Raw genomic sequence first — 16,506 nt, forward strand, 5'->3', positions numbered from 1 at the left:
CCAGTAAGATGTTTGTGAATATCTACTTCCTTTGGGTTAATAACTAATATCCAAAGGAGACTCTGACTCTTGATTATTCTTCCTTTTCCCTGCAGATGGAATGTCTTAATGGATTATTGCTACACGACCCCATCAGGGAACCCAAATGATGATACTCGATATGATCTCTTCCTTAGGTAGGTGGCTAAGTCTTGTATTGATAGCAATAATTCAGTTGTAGATAATTCCAATAGAAAACTGAAGACAGATAGATGAATTATAAGGTACTTTTATAGCTTATAAATTTAAAGTTTTACATTCTGAACAAAAATTAAAATATAGTTGGAAGTGTAAAAGTGGAGAACAGTTTTCAACATGAAATGCTGAAAAGGCTATTGTTGGATGAAAGTTACAAGTAAGTTTGGCACATCAAAGATGTTTTATTCATGTTTAGGTCATATGGGAATATTTCATTGTCTTAGGAAAAGCATGGTTAGGGGATTATTGGCAATAAGAGAAAGGCAGTGACTATTTTTGTGAAACTAGACTGTCTCTTGGTATGTCAAAAGGAGAGTAAAATTAAAGTAATGGTGTAGATAATTTAGACCCCATAATGCTTTTCTTCATTTATCAGCATTTAAAATGAAAACCTACCACCCTTTTTTTTTTTTTAATCAGATCCAATAACTTTGACTTCATCCCCCCATAGACAGTGATAGAGTGAATGTAATCTACATTTGGGAAAAAGGGACATTGATCATAAAAACATTCAGTCATCCTAGTTCCTTTTCAGCGTTTTTATCTGACAGGAGAACAGACTTGAGAGTCAAGCAATGGCTTCTCATCATGCTTATAAAATGCAGTTGGCTCTGATCACTGCTGCTTATTGACACATGATGGGAATAGTATGATGGGAAATCAAAAGAATAAATTTTATTGGTTAATCAAGGTTAAGGTGCTACCCAGAGGGTATGATCAAACTGACACTCATCCTATTGCAGGAAGTATTCATTTGGTTAACATTTTTGGGAAACAATATCCTTAAAAACAATCCTTAAAAGATTTCATATGTTTTGATTCTACATTTGTGAATTAGGAAGCATATTCTAAAAGTATTTATCATCTTCTTATCTATCAGTGCTATTTAGAATAGGGAAAATAGGAACCAACTGCGTGTTCAGCAGCAAGGAAATGGGTAGGTGAATTATGGAGAACCAGCAAGTTGAGAGCTCACATAGGCATTGTAGTCATACAAAGATATTTATAAAATAGAAAAAAAGACTGGTTCTATTTTATCTCTTCCCCTTCTGTCTTCTTGATATTCCTGTCTTTATAAATATGTGGTTCTTTACCATTTAAATGTATTAAAATATGAAATGAAAGAATCAGCATACACAATTGTACAATTGACCTTATTTATGGGACTGCAAGGAGATCCAACCAGTCCATCCTAAAGGAGATCAGTCCTGGGTGTTCATTGGAAGGACTGATGCTGAAGCTGAAACTCCAGTACTTTGGCCACCTCATGCGAAGAGTTGACTCATTGGAAAAGACCCTGATGCTGGGAGGGAGGAGGGGAAGGGGACAACAGAGGATGAGATGGTTGGATGGCATCACCGACTCGATGGGCATGAGTTTGAGTCAACTCCGGGAGTTGGTGATGGACAGGGAGGCCTGGCGTGCTGCAATTCATGGGGTTGCAAAGAGTCAGACACGACTGAGCGACTGAACTGACTGACTGGTATATTATAGAAAAGAATGTAAGGAAATATTAATACATCAAAAGATTCACCATGGTTATGGATGTACAGTGAGATTGTGGATCATTTTGCTTTGATGTTTTTGTTTTTCTATAATCTATAGAAATTTCACAATTTCTATAATCATTGCATATTATAGTCTGGAATATGATCGTTGGACTTCTAGTATGACTATGGTTTCAGCTTAGTTCTTCTTTCAGTTTTCTTCTTGGAAACTATAGAGTCTGAAATGGGTCCCCAAATGACATTTTCAGTGAGATTAGGAGGAAAAGAAAACCTAGAAATTACAAAATATTTGTTAGTGTTGATAAAATTAGTTAATAAGATCAAGACATACAGCATAGGAAAAGGCTGGGAGGAGGTGGCAGGAGAAGTGGGGAGAAGAGTGAATGCTGAGGGTCCCCGTGCCGCGGAACCTAGAAAGAGCCCGGAGAAATGCACGCCTACAAGGACAGAGAATCATAAGCTAGCTGAAGCGAGAAAAAACCGGTGAACAAAAAATTCATAAAATACAAAAGAAGGGGAAATCAACAAGGAAATGAGAAGGATATGATACTACCAGATGTTGCAGTTAATAGACACTCTAGAGTTATTAAGAAGTATGATATTATGTGAGGCTCGACACGTAGATAAAAATTTACAATATTCAGTTGAAAATAGATCCAAAGCATGGTAATTTATTAGGTGATAGACTGTGATGATATGCAAATCAGTGGGATTGACAGAGATTTTTAAAAACAGTGCAGGACAGTAGATAATCATAAGAAAAATAAAATATGAGATCTGTACTTTGCTCATTATACCATGATAAACTTTAAATGGATTATTAATTTAAATGTAAAAACTACAGCTTTAAAAATGGTGGGAGAGAAGATGCAAAATATCATTAGAACTTTGAAGTATGGAAAATCATCGTTAGCCCACATACGAGAAGCCATAAAATAAAATATTTAAAATTAAATTATATAAAAATAAAATTTCTCACACATATACACACAGGCACACACACAGTAAGGACTGTCCAAAGCCAAACAACAAAGTAAAACAATTTGCAATTTATGTAACAAACAAGGAACCACATTTCTTATAAACCAAGGATTTAAAGGAAGCAGAAAGGAAAGGCCAATAATACAATTAAAATTTGGGCAAAGAATATAAACAAATTTCAGATAAAGAAATACAAATGGCTCTAGTATATATGAAAAATGCAGATATTCATTCACACTAACAAAAAGGTGAAATAATATTATATGATGATGGCTTACTGTCCCTGTCAAATAGGGAATAATCCAGAATTTTATGCATATACTTTGTTGATGTAGCTCTGAGGGAAATTAAGTATTTTTATACATTACTGGGGCAGTACAAAGTGTGGCAATACTTATATAGAGGGCAATATGGCAAAGTCTGTTGAATGATCCTTACAGACATATTGTGTAGATAACCCAGCACATTTTCCAAATGATGTATTGTGAGGCTGTTCATTATTACTTTGTAAAATTCAAAAGATTCAAAACAAGCAAGGGTATATACATGGGGCACAGGTTGAGTCAACTCAGGCACATGTGTGTGATGAAATAGTATACAACTGTGAGAAAAGATGGAGGAGACTCTCTATTTCTATTGATATAGAGAGATCTCTAAGTTACATTGTTAAACTTCAAAAAGGCAAGATACAAAACAATATAGAGAGTTTGCTATGATTTGTTTAAGAAGAGGGGAACATTGAGAATATGTGCTTCCATTTCTACTTGCATGTGTCCTGTGAGGCTGCAGTAACATGTGAGATCATCTCAGGCAGGCTTGTGTGTGGCGTGGAAGGGCATGGACAAGGGCAAAGATGCAGAGAGAGATGTTTTACTTTGTGTATTTTATGCTGTTTGGATTTTTCAACCTCTAAGAATATGATTCCTCTAAAATTTGGCAGAAATATTGTAATCATAAACTGATTTGTTTAAATTTTATGATCTATGTCACTCCTACATATCTGTTGAATTAGCTTATTTTCCTATTACAAATCTGTAACACAGCACAATTTTGTTAGCTCTTAATGTAATGGGCGCTGGGGAAACCCTCTTAATATTGCAGAAATTAATGTACGAGTCATGGTGGGTTGGTACTGTCCAGTATTAATTGTTTTCACTTTCTCTACTACGCAGCTGTGACAAAGATCCTCAAACTACCGTCATTGAAAACGGTAGAAGCCAGCGGGGCCGCTTTTCTTTTGAGGTGTTCCGATTTGTGAAGCACAAGAATCAGAAGATGTCTACTGTCTTCCTGCACTGTGTCACCAAGCTCTGCAGAGCTGATGACTGTCCCTTCCTCATGCCAGTAGGTTTTTGATGACTTAATTCTGAACTGTTGTGTTAATCTAAGCTGAAGGTTATCAAGTGTTAGGAACTTATTTCTACATAGAAAGTGAATATGCATCAGGTCAGATAGTTTGAAGTACAATTTTTTTCATTCATCCAGTAAAGGTGTATTGAATACCTACTTTGTGCCAAGCATTATACTGGGAATACAGAGATGCGTGCCTGAATTCTGAATTTAATTAGCTTATCTGTTAGGAGCATGAGATAGTCAAGGAATAAAATATGACAAAATGTTATGATGCAAAGGCAGACATATATATGTGCTGTAGCAAAAGGCCCTATTCATCATTGTGAGAGAGATGAAACAGAAGATGAGAGACTTGATGGAAGAGATGTGATTTTGGAGACAGAGACACTCAACACCAAAGGATGGTCAAAGCAGAGACCCAAGAAACAGAGTAATCTGCGAACTTCCAGTCTCAGTAGGGCTATGGAGCGGATCAGAGGATGATGGGAAAACCTGTGGTGGGGGCAGGACTGGCGCTAGAAAGCTTCCCAGGGCCAGGGAATCCCTGGTATTAAAAATTAAAAACTATAAAAGATGTGGATCTGTACTATATATGTGTTAATCACTCAGTCATGTTACCTCTGCAATCCCATGGGCTGTAGCCCACTAGGCTCCTCTGTCCATAGAGTTCTCCAGGCAAAAATACTGGAGTGAGTAGCCATTTCCCTTTTCAGGGGATCTTCCCTATCCAGGGATTGAAACCTGGGTCTCCAGCATTGCAGGCGGATTCTTTACTGTCTGAGCCACCGGGGAAGCCCATATAGCTGCCACTAAAATATACACCCATTTACCAGTGAAGAAATAAAATTCTATTTCTGACAGGCCCCCTAGGGTCATACCAATATTAACATGGATTAAGTAATGGCAATCCACTCTGGTATTCTTGCCTGGAAAATTCCCTTGGCAGAGGAGCCTGGTGGGCTACAGTCCATAGGGCTGCAGAGTTGGACATGACTAAGTGACTGAGAATACACACACAAATGCAATATTAACCTGAGAAAAATGCAGTCATGTTTTTTGATTTAAAATAGCTTTAATGTCTGTATAGTCAAAGCTATGGTTTTTTCAGTAGTCATGTATGAATGTGAGAGCTGAGCGCTAAAGAGTTGATGCTTTTGAACTGTGGTGTTGGAGAAGACTCTTGCAAGTTCCTTGGACAGCAAGGAGATCAAACCAGTCAATCCTAAAGGAAATCAATCCTGGCTATTCATTGGAGGGACTGATGCTGAAGCTGAAGCTCCAATACTTTGGCCACCTGATTCAAAGAGCTGACTCATTAGAAAAGACTGTGATGCTGGGAAAGATTGAAGGCAGGAGAAGAGGATGACAGAGGACAAGATGGTTGGATGGCATCACTAACTTAATGGGCATGAGTTTGAGCAAGCTCTGGGAGATGGTGAGAGACAAGGGAAGCCGTGTGTGCTGCAGTCCATGGGGTCACAAAGAGTTGGACATGACTGAGTGACTGAGCAACAGAAAGCTTTAGTGTGTTTATACGTGTGCTCTGCTGCTGCTGCTAAGTCACTTCAGTCGTGTCTGACTCTGTGCGACCCCATAGACGGCAGCCCACCAGGCCCCCCTGTCCCTGGGAAGAACACTGAAGTGGGCTGCCATTTCCTTCTCCAGTGCATAAAGGCGAAAAGTGAAAGTGAAGTTGCTCAGTCGTGTCCTACTCTTAGCGACCCCATGGACTGCAGCCCACCAGGCTCCTACATCCATGGGATTTTCCAGGCAAGAGTACTGCAGAGGGTTGCCATTTCCTTCTCCAATATGTGCGCTCAAATTCATGTATTTCTTTATAATCATTGATTATATTCATTCTGTATCAGGTGGGGTTAAAGGAAGAGTCTGTGCATTTCTTTGGCTCTGTGCTGACCAATTTTTCAGGGAAAAGTTTATTAAAGGCTTGAGAGAAATAAAAGTAGAAAAGTTTGATAAACACATCTCTTTTTCAGGAGAGCTGTTGAGCTATGTAAATTAATGAGGTGATGCACAATTACATCAGAAGGAAATAAGAAATGTGGCCCAAGTCAGGATGAGAAACACTGTAGCAGTTATATGCAAAGTAATTAAACGCACAGAAGTAAATGAATAAAATTAAACATGTGGTATCTCTTCTGAAAGAATCTGCTTTCCAAATGGCCATAAAGAAACACTTTTGTGCCAGTGTGGAATTTCACTTATTTTCGTTAACTCCTTAGGCTTGTGGCCACAGAGAAAGGCGAGATGTGGGGAGGAGGACCACTCTGAGTCCCCAGAGGGCTTCTGGAAACGCCGTTCTCTCTGCGGGTCCCATCATTACTTGGAGTGGTAAGAGTGCGCCTCCTTTTGTGTGTAGTAATAGACGGTTCCAAAATGGCTTGTTCTTTGGCTTATAAGCATGACTCAAGATAGTTCCTAAACAGCATTAATTAACTGTGAGACAAGACACATTTCTAGACAAACTTTAATTTCATGGTAGTTTCCTTTTTATTCAACTTACTCACAAAGGACAGTATTGTTTTAACCACATTTCCCTTCACACAGACACACACAGACACACACAGACACACACAGACACACACAGACACACACACACACACACAGTAGGCGGCTGGACATGTTTCATTTGCCCAGCTGGATCGACTCTGCCCCTCTCTGACCTAAAAGACTTACCTCTGTGAGCTGCATCCACTGGGTGGATGCCTTGCCAAGTATAGTTTCTGGTTGGGCTAGACCGATAGGTGGTGCTGTCAGAAGATGGGTGTGAGGTTCACATGGCTCCCATCAGACAACAGTCTCCATTCAACCACTCTCTCAGAGTTCTGGAATCGCTCCATTTAACCCACAGTCCTGGTAACTTGACTTTCTCTTGTGAATTCCCTCCATCTTTGTAAAGTGAGTGAAGTGAAAATCGCTCAGTCGTGTCCTACTCTTTGCGACCCCATGGACTGTCCATGGAATTTTCCGGGTCAGAATACTGGAGTGGGTAGCCTTTCCCTTCTCCAGGGGATCTTCCCAACCTAGGGATCGAACCCAGGTCTCCCACGTTGCAGGCGGATTTTTCACCAGCTGAGCCTTGAGGGAAGCCCAAGAACACTGGAGTGGGTAGCCTATCCCTTCTCCAGGGGATCTTCCCAACCCAGGAATCAAACCAGGGTCTCCCGCATTGCGGGCGGATTCTTTACCAACTGAGCTATCAGGGAAGCCCCCATCTTTATAAACCATCCTATTAAATCTCCTTAAATTAAAAAAAATAAAAAATAAATCTCCTTAAATTACCAGTTTGAATACCAATTGCTTCCTTCCAGGATCCTGAATAGTAATAGTTTGTAAATACTGGTACCAGTACACACATTTGTGCTCTTTTCTCTAATGGCCACGGTTGTTCATACAATACATTCTCATATATACAAATATCTGTGCATGCGTGTCCATACACAGACACATCCACCTACACACACTCTCCAAAGGGATACTGCTTTTATCAGTGTGAACCCAGACACATCCAGAATTAGTTGGATCAGGAGTCCCCAACCTCTGGGATCTAATGCCTGATGTAGATCTGAGGTAAAGCTGATAGAATAATAATAAAAATTAAGTACACAATAAATGTATTTCTCCTGACTCATGCAGAAACCATGCTCCTACCCCAACCATGGTCCATGGAAAAATTGTCTTCAACGAAACTGGTCCTTGGTGCCAAAAGTCTGGGGACTGCTGAGTTGGCTAAAACAGACATGCATTATAAACAACACACACTGAAAGTCTGAACGACTGGTTTTAGTTCAGCTTATGTCCTAATAAGATGTAGCACTTGGCATTTTACTTCACTTCTCTGGGCAAATGTTTCTTTATTTCTTTATTTTTAAAGTAAAAGTTTTGAAAAAGTAGATTTTCAGATTCTGTCTAACGCTATTGTTCTAAACTTGTCTAAAAACAAAAATGGAGTTCTGATTTGGATTATATGGTAATCACTTTTCCCTATTTTACATTAGGCATAGGCTATTATTATGTTTCAATTATATTATCTTTACCTTTTCTCCCATACCTCCTATCCCACAGTGAAAAGAAAGTTTCATCTGAAAGAGATAATTAGGCAAAAAGTCATTTGGTTCTGAAAAATCAAGATAATTGCTTTCATTATTTACTTCTTTGTGTTTGTGTAGACATATTAGTAATCAAAAAAAACTAATAGGCCATTTAAAATGCATAAATTTATTAGATATAAAATTTCAAACTTAGTTCACCCTCCTTGATAATTTGGAATATTTTGAATGCTTTGAAAATGACTGGTTTGTGGTTTGTCAGAGGCCCAATTCTTATCTCTAGCTGTCAGAAATAGCTCATAGAATTATACTGCATGGAAACTCAGTTCTTATTGCCAATAATTATGAATGCTTTTGAGTAGGCACAATGAAAAATATTCTTACTTCCATAGAGCATTTCAGTTTGTTGTAAGAAAAGAACCTTGAAAGTCATATCTCTCTGTGCATGTTGAGATGTAGGAAAGTGGATGACTTTCCTTATTAACCTCCTTGTTTCTTTCTTACATGGATCAAATCAAACTACCTATAACAAATTTTAAATAATTTGCAATTATAATAGAGGGCTTCTCTGGTGGCTCAGTGGTAAAAAATCCTCCTGCAATGCAGGAGACCCAGTTTCAGTCCCTGGGTTGGAGGAAGAAATGTCAACCCATTTCAGTATTCTTGACTGGAGAATCCCATGGACAGAGAAGCCTGGCAGACTATAGTCCATAGGGTCTCAAAGAGTTGAACATGACTAAGTGACTAACACTTTCACTTTCGGTATAATATGATTTTAAAAACAGACCAAAATTATTAAGATATCCAAATCCCAGTAGCAGTTTCTATTCCTGCTGTAGCTAACCAGCTATCCAGGCTTATAAGTTTCATCCATATCACATCTAGTCATCCAAAATATTTATGTTAAAACCTCAAAGAACTAATGCTCTTGATAACAGTACATCTGATGTCATGCCTGAATTTCTTCCTTTCCAATTGAGACTTGTTTCCACCTCAAAGATGACATTTATTTCCCAAAGCACTAAGGTTGTCTCTTAGTCACCTTGGTCTCTCCACTGGTACAGCCCCACGGATCATGTTTAAACTTCATTTCTCTCTCACTCTCTATGGATTTATTTCTCATGATTTTGATAAATAACAGTAGGATGGTCTTTATTTGGATATCACGGTGGCCTCACTACCTAGAGGACCATGTGTAATAATGTTTTCGCTATAATACTATAATATCCTTACAATTAAAAAACTGAATGACTGAGCAACACATGTAAACACATGTAAAACACATGTAAACACATGTAAAAAACTCCATGTAAACACAACTCTGGAGAAGGAAATGGCAACCTACTCGAGTATTCTTGCCTGAGAAATCCTATGGATAGAGGAGCCTGGTGGGCTACGGCACATGAGGTTGCAAAAGAGTCAGACATGACTTAGCAACTAAACAACAAACAAGACTCAGAAATCAAGCCATATCCATTCACAGGCAAATTCTATGTAAATTAAATGTCCAGTTTAATGAGCAGGGCTACCTTATTCCCTTAGTTTCACTTGATTTTTACCTTAGTTCAGCTAGAATTTCTCTCTGCAGATCCTGTGGCTGATTTTCAAAAACAAGTCTAATTTCAGGCATGATTTCCTCACTTCAGAGTTCTCTGATACTTGGAATTTTTGCTCTGTTTACTCACTGAACCACTCCTTCCTGTAGACATCTGGCTTGGGTCAAGTTTAAAAAGTTGTTAAACCTCAGTACTTCCATTTTGTTTTTATTTTAATGAAATTAAGTCCATTCTGATTATTTTTTACCCAATATTGTTTGTTAGCTGGTTTAGAAAAATATATACATCCTCAGAATTCAAAATCCTCAAAGTTCATGAAATGTTCTTATTTTAGGCTCTGAAAGGCTATAATTATTTGGTAGGGAAACGCTTATCATGGGGTACAATTCTGGAAATTTAAAGGTACAATTACTGAAAAGCATTAGTACTAATTTTTTAAAAAATATAGATTCCCGTGGAGAAGTCCAAGCCAAACTCTTGTTAAACTAGTGTCATTGAGTTTCATGGATAGGGAATAATTCACTCTAGCCTATTTATTTAGTCCCTGCATGGACAGCAACTCTTCTAGGAACTGGAAATTAAGCAGAGAAGAGGTCACAGCCTTTGCCCTCGGGGATCTTAGAAAAGGTAGAAATGAAATGGCTACTCCATGACACAGTGGAGAGTAAAAACTTCCAAGGTTCTCAACTTGAAATATGTGGTTCATTTTATCACATAGGTAATCGAAGACTTTAAAAAAAATAGTTTGCTTGTGCTAAGAAAGGAGAATATTCATTCTGTTATATCTTTGTGCGGATGTTCACGTTTTCCGTTTATTTCAGCTACTTATCTGAGAGAGAAGCAGAGAATGACAATCTGTCTGCCACATCTGGCTTTTAAGCAGCTGTGGTATTGCTGCTACCCCTTTCCTGCTATGAGTCCTTAGCTAGCTATATGCTTTTTGAAGATCTCACCAGGTTTAGACTTCCATTCTGGTCAAATTTCATCAGATGACTTTTAGTGTAGATGTGTGCAAGACCAAGTTGGTGTGAGAAAAAAAAACTGAAGTGTGTGGTGATAGAAAGTTCCTGGAAAATCACTACCACCTCTTTCTAGACAGAGCTTTGATTTTTCTCTTACTTGCAATGATCCTAACACTGCAGGATGCCAGGAAACAGCAGATAACAGATAACCCTATTCTCTCTAACCTTATTTAGTTATCAAGTACAGTTGCGAACAGTATCCAAATATTACACATTCTGATTTCAGCCACCTGCCAAAGGCAGGATGCTTTCAGGTTTTCAGAGCCCTGGAACCTGCAGCTGATGTAGCTCATTTGGCACTTTTGTGCCCACATGGAATTTTGTCCACATCCAAGTCCTTGTGGGTGACAGCTGGAATGTTGTTCTTACAAAAGTGCTGGTAGTAACATAAAAGAGGAGGGGATATTCTGATTTCTTCTGTTAATCTGAAAGTGCAGAAAATAGGTCATTACAGTCATGGAACTTTTGCTTAATTTGAGATATATAGGAGGAAGCTTTTTACTCTTTAATAAAAACCTTTTTTTTTTTAAAGAGTAAATAAATGTAATTCCTAAACAAAGAATAACTTTTAGAAAGGAATTTTAGAGCATTAGATATTCTCTTCCATATCCTGGTGAGGCATCTTGTTTTGGGAAAGGGGCACACAGATCTTTTGGATCAATTAATCACAGTGTGCACATTCTGTTTCCATGAGAAGCAGTTGTCCTTGTAGGACAGTGTTAGTTGGAGGTTAGGATTTTGCTAAACATGTCTCATAATGAAAACTGGTAATGTTTTTCTTTTTGTCCCATAGCAATGCATTACACCATTCTAAAGAATAGTATGAATGAATGCTCTATTTATTTTGGACATTGAACTTAAGAATCAGTGGAACCATCATTTCTGCCAACACTCATATATTTGAAAAGAAATGCCATCAGCTGTTTTATAAACATCTCACAAGCTTCTCCCATCAATTGTTTCAAATATTAATCCTGGAGTTTTGTCGCTTGAGATATTTATCTTTTTTTACTAAAAACATTTTTCACACTTGCTAGTTTATATTATTTTAGGAAAAGGGCTCTGAAACTGAGCTTTTATTTAAGCACATGTTTACTTTATTATAAAGGCTGTGACAGATGGAAGTTTCTTCATCTGTAAAATGGGAGTAGCAATAATATCTAAACCATATGGCAATTATGAAAATTAAATGTGATAACATATGAGATGGCATTTTGTATACTGTGTGGCATTACACACATATTAATTGTAATAATATTTATATTCCAGAAGCAATAGCCAACTGCACACATTTTGTGGTTCAAATAGTACAGACACACATATACACCCACGTGTTTAAACACAAATATAAATATCCACTTGTTGTATAAGTTCAAGGGTTAATTGCTATATGATTAAAAAGTGGGTAGCAAAAACTGGGAAACCACATGAATGCGTTCACTGCATCTGTTACGTTTGTCGGGGAAAAGTGAAGAACCAACAGCTTCAGTCTCTTACTTATTTAACAAATGCAAATAATTACAATTCAAGCTCAAGAGTCATGTTTTCCTTCCATTTAGTTATTAAGTATGAATTTATCTTCTTGGAACTTGATGCTTTTTGCAGAATATGATGGAAAAATTGGCATCACTTAAAATAGAGTGGCACTAAATAATGAATATTTCTCTATAAAAGAATAATAAATAGCAGGTTATACAGCTCTAAAACATGTATTAATAGTAGCTGTTAACAATTACTGCCCCCACTAACCTGACTGGAGATATAATGATAAAGTGAAGTCAGCAGGAAAGAATTTAGTGTAGTATGTTCTACAATTTTATTTGTACACCCAGAGCAGTGTCAGAGTGTAGATATGGAGGAATGGATAGATGAAGAAATCTTGGACATGTGGAACAGGAAATGAGAAAGCAGACAGTTTAGGAGACTTTCATTATTGCCTTTCCCAAGGAGCTTGTGGATGAAGGTGAGGGGACATATAGGTAAAAAGCAATTACAGAATTAGACATTGGCAAATATTTGGAGGCACAATATTACTTTTGTTTCTCTTTTCTTCCCCTCAGATGAGACGCCAACCAACAATTCACAGCTTGGTAAGATAATTAACATATGTTGAAAGTGAAAGTATAATTTTTAAAAAATGTTAAGTATTTTTTGGTAATTAGTTGCAAAACTGTCATCAACTAAATATAATGAGCTCTGGTTTTACAAGTTTATTGCATTTTAAATAACAGTTCACTGAGAGTTTCTGAACTCATATGCAATCTGTTGGTCAATTTTTATAGCATATTATAAATGAAATTTTTGGCTACTCAGGGGATACCAGGCCTCTTAAATTGTACAATGTTTGGGCTTCCCTGGTAGCTCAGATCATAAAGAATCTGCCTGCAATGCAGGAGACCAGGTTCCATCCCTAGGTCAGGAAGATCCCCTGGAGAAGGGAATGGCTACCCAATCCATTATTCTTACCTGGAGAACTCCATGGACAGAGGAGCCTGGCAGGCCTACAGGCCATGGAGTTGCAAAGAGTTGGACATGACTGAATGACTGACAGTTTTGGGTGATGAATTGAAGTCAAATGAATTATAGCATAATCTGATGCTATTATTGTAGCATAGTCTGATGCTATTATTCTACAAGATACTGCTGACAGATGCTTTGCAGGCATAAACTGGGATAAGTTAAGATAAATCTGATGTTGGATCTTCCCACTGAGCGTGTTTGTTACTTGCAGGTTCTGCGAATGAACCTCCCTTTCAGCTGAATGCTGTCACGAGTGCCCTGATTTCAGGAGTGGTCATTCTGGGAGTCATGAGCTTTGCCCTGCTTCTGTGCTCACTGGCCCTGTTACATCGGAGGGCGCCCGCCAGCTTGGTGTTGAATGGCATACGAAACCCAGTCTTTGACTGACTCTCACAGGCCCCTGCTCTCCAGAGAGGGCTTCACTGACGCTACAGTGTGTGACTGCAGTTGAATGCCCGCCAGCATTTGGTATTTGCAGGCTGGATAGGTTTCAGTGTAGCTTGTTAGCATTTACAATAGTGAGAGAATTTTGATAATATTGCTTTTGTCACTTATGTTTGTGGTCAACCCTATTTGTATGGCACCTCTGGGTATACTGACAATAAGCAATCAACATTCAGGATTTAGATCTGACAAGATCTGCCATTATTTCAGTTCATTTCAATTTTCTTTTCACTATCGGTTTTGGAGGGAAAAGGTGGCCATAGAAAAAAAAATTTGTTGCATTTTACCCCGTAAGTATTAAAAACCATTGTGATGGCACTTAGATTTGCATATATAGTCCTGAAATGAAAGTTGTTTTTTGTTTTATCCAGATAACTGCAGCTTGGGGATAGGTTTTAATTGGATTAGCCAATTTGGACACCTGAGATTTAATTTCTCATTCTATGACCTCCTACGTTTTTGGGTGATTTCCATGTCTGAAAACATACATGAAAAAACCAAAAAATAAAAACTTGGGTAATATATCCTAACCTGGAGGGAGCATCCATCTGTGCAGCAAACAGTAAAAGTGGTTGTTAGCCTCTAAAGGATGCTAAGTGACACTTGAGCGTCATTCATCTGGTGGAAGAAGCTGCGATCAGTTTTCTCCTGGTTCAAGCGAGAACATCGGCACGTGCTCACTCTGCTCCCAGGTAAACCCCTCAGCTGCTTCTGCGGCTCTGCAACAACTGCAGGTTGTTCTTAATTCCGGAAGCATCATGTGGGAAAACACACAGTCATTGTAGGAGAGGACATTGTCCCCACACACAAGCATAGTGTTCCTATGCAAGTTTTTAACCACCTAGGTTCCTTTCTTTCCCTAGAACAAAGAGGGAACAGGTTCAATGTGTTTTGCAGAACTTTGTTGGGGTCTCCATGGGGGGAAAAATGTTTCTTTTCTGGTCTGGAGGAGGCCTACTTTTTCAGAAATAGTATTTTCCTCTAATAGTAAACTACAAGAAGCATTTTACTTTTTATCAGTTTTGGAAAAGTTTTAAAAAGCCAAATTTTAAACCTATATTCTTACGGAAAAAAAAAATCAACCTTTCCTTTGTCTAATTTATTCATGCAATGAAGCAAATAAAACAACTCAACTCAATGATAAATAGCAAAACCTAGCATGTGCAGCTACTAAAAATGCTGTTTATAACTGTAAAAACTGCTGTAGAGACTAGTTGCTATTTAATATCCATGACCCATTATTCAGGACTCAATTTTACCAAACAAGTTTGTGATGCAAAGCACTATGCAAGGTTAGATCTGTTTCAAATGAAGTGCCTGTGCGCTGAAGTTAATAGTTAAATCAGTTATCAAATAAATAAAAAAAACATCTTTTCTCCAATTTTCCTGACTGTTCAGAAAAAAGTATTTGTATTACCCTAATTAGCTGTAGAGTAATAACTGCCTCAACTTTCTCTTCCAAGGAATAGACACAATCAGAGGGAAGTGGGATCTATAAAGTCTCTGGATAATTTCTTCAATATAACAAAGTCTAAGACTTAAAAAGCCAATCTCCTCTTCCTCATGTTACTTCAAAATAACTTCAAAATGATTGAAGTAACCATTCTGAACTTTGTCCGTATTAGCAATTTATTTACTAACATAAAGGGAAAAATCTTACAAAAAAGCATGAGCCATGCTCTTTATATGACCCTCCATGTACATGGATAGCATTGGAATATTCTGGTACATCTGTTTCAGATACTGTAAGTGACTTGCCATTGATCTAAGTATTAAATCCTGTGAATAGGACATTATATCATTGAAACTGGTTTGTCAGTTTGGTTTTTGTGCTTTGGGGTCACCACCATTTCAGTGGTTAACCTTTTAAATTCTAGACTGTTCTCTAAAACAGAATAATGGGCATATCAACTTGCAAGCAACTTAAATTACATATTATTTTTGCCACCGTTAATGTCATGAATGTGCGGTCCAAAGCTATAATGAGACAAACCAGTTTGCTTTAAATAGCTTTATTCTTATAAACCTGCGGTTATATGTAGCATTTAGTTATACTGAATATTCCAGTTATTATAGTGTGAAAACCTTACAAAATATGTGCAAATATTCCTTCAGTTTTAATACCTCAAACTGTTTTTTGCACTTCAGGGGTAAGGTGTGATGACATGTAAAAGATGATTGTTTAATAAAATAATTGTAAATGGATATCTTTTAAAAAGTGACTCTTTTGTTGGTTTTCTTTTTTTTTTTTTTTTAAGATATACTTCTTACGTTGTTTTTAAGTTATAATGGAAATATATTGTGTCCTACTGTCAACATGCTATTCCTACTGTTACAAACTTTAAGAAAGATGGAACTTGAAATAAGCTGCCTAATGCAGCAGGGAGGGGCAGTAGCTCTAGGCGAGATGCAGCCTGCCTCTCCACCCCGAGTTTCAGCAGCCCTGTGCTGGGAGCATATTCATGAGATCAGCCGAGGGTAAAGAAGTACTTTACCTTGAGTCTGAGCTCTGATTAAAACTGAGCCTATGGTTTTTTTTTATATTCTGAGGGGAAAGTAAAAACTGGAAAGACAGGAACTCAGCTTCAGCCGAGTTGCATGGTCTCTCTTGACAGTTCTGTCAGGGTCTGGCTGTCAGTCCTTGTTTTGGAATATGACATAGTGCTGAGGAGAAATCCTTTTCCTCACTTAGGGAGAATCCAATCCAAGTGAGTTTCTCTGGGTCCTCAAGTATTGGCAGTTAGCTTTGGGAGCAGCACAGACATCATGGTCCATGAAGGAGCATTATTCCCTCTGGAGAATGTGAGGCAGAGAATTT

At 37.9% G+C, this 16,506-nt stretch overlaps 1 protein-coding gene across 2 annotated transcripts in view; it reads left to right on the forward strand.

Annotated features, from left to right (window-relative positions):
• Positions 1-13,687, forward strand: part of ZPLD1 (zona pellucida like domain containing 1) — a 405,680-nt gene extending 391,993 nt beyond the window's left edge. For both annotated transcript variants that reach the window (XM_043892989.1, XM_043892990.1), the window contains 5 exons: positions 96-176; positions 3,899-4,070; positions 6,320-6,428; positions 12,785-12,814; positions 13,456-13,687. In XM_043892989.1, the coding sequence (XP_043748924.1) occupies positions 96-176; positions 3,899-4,070; positions 6,320-6,428; positions 12,785-12,814; positions 13,456-13,631 (568 nt within the window). In that variant the 3' untranslated portion in view covers positions 13,632-13,687. The remainder of the gene's footprint in view (positions 1-95; positions 177-3,898; positions 4,071-6,319; positions 6,429-12,784; positions 12,815-13,455) is intronic.
• Positions 13,688-16,506: the final 2,819 nt, after the last annotated feature.

The sequence above is a fragment of the Cervus elaphus genome, chromosome 31 (assembly GCF_910594005.1).
Source record: "Cervus elaphus chromosome 31, mCerEla1.1, whole genome shotgun sequence".
NCBI lineage: Eukaryota > Metazoa > Chordata > Mammalia > Artiodactyla > Cervidae > Cervus > Cervus elaphus.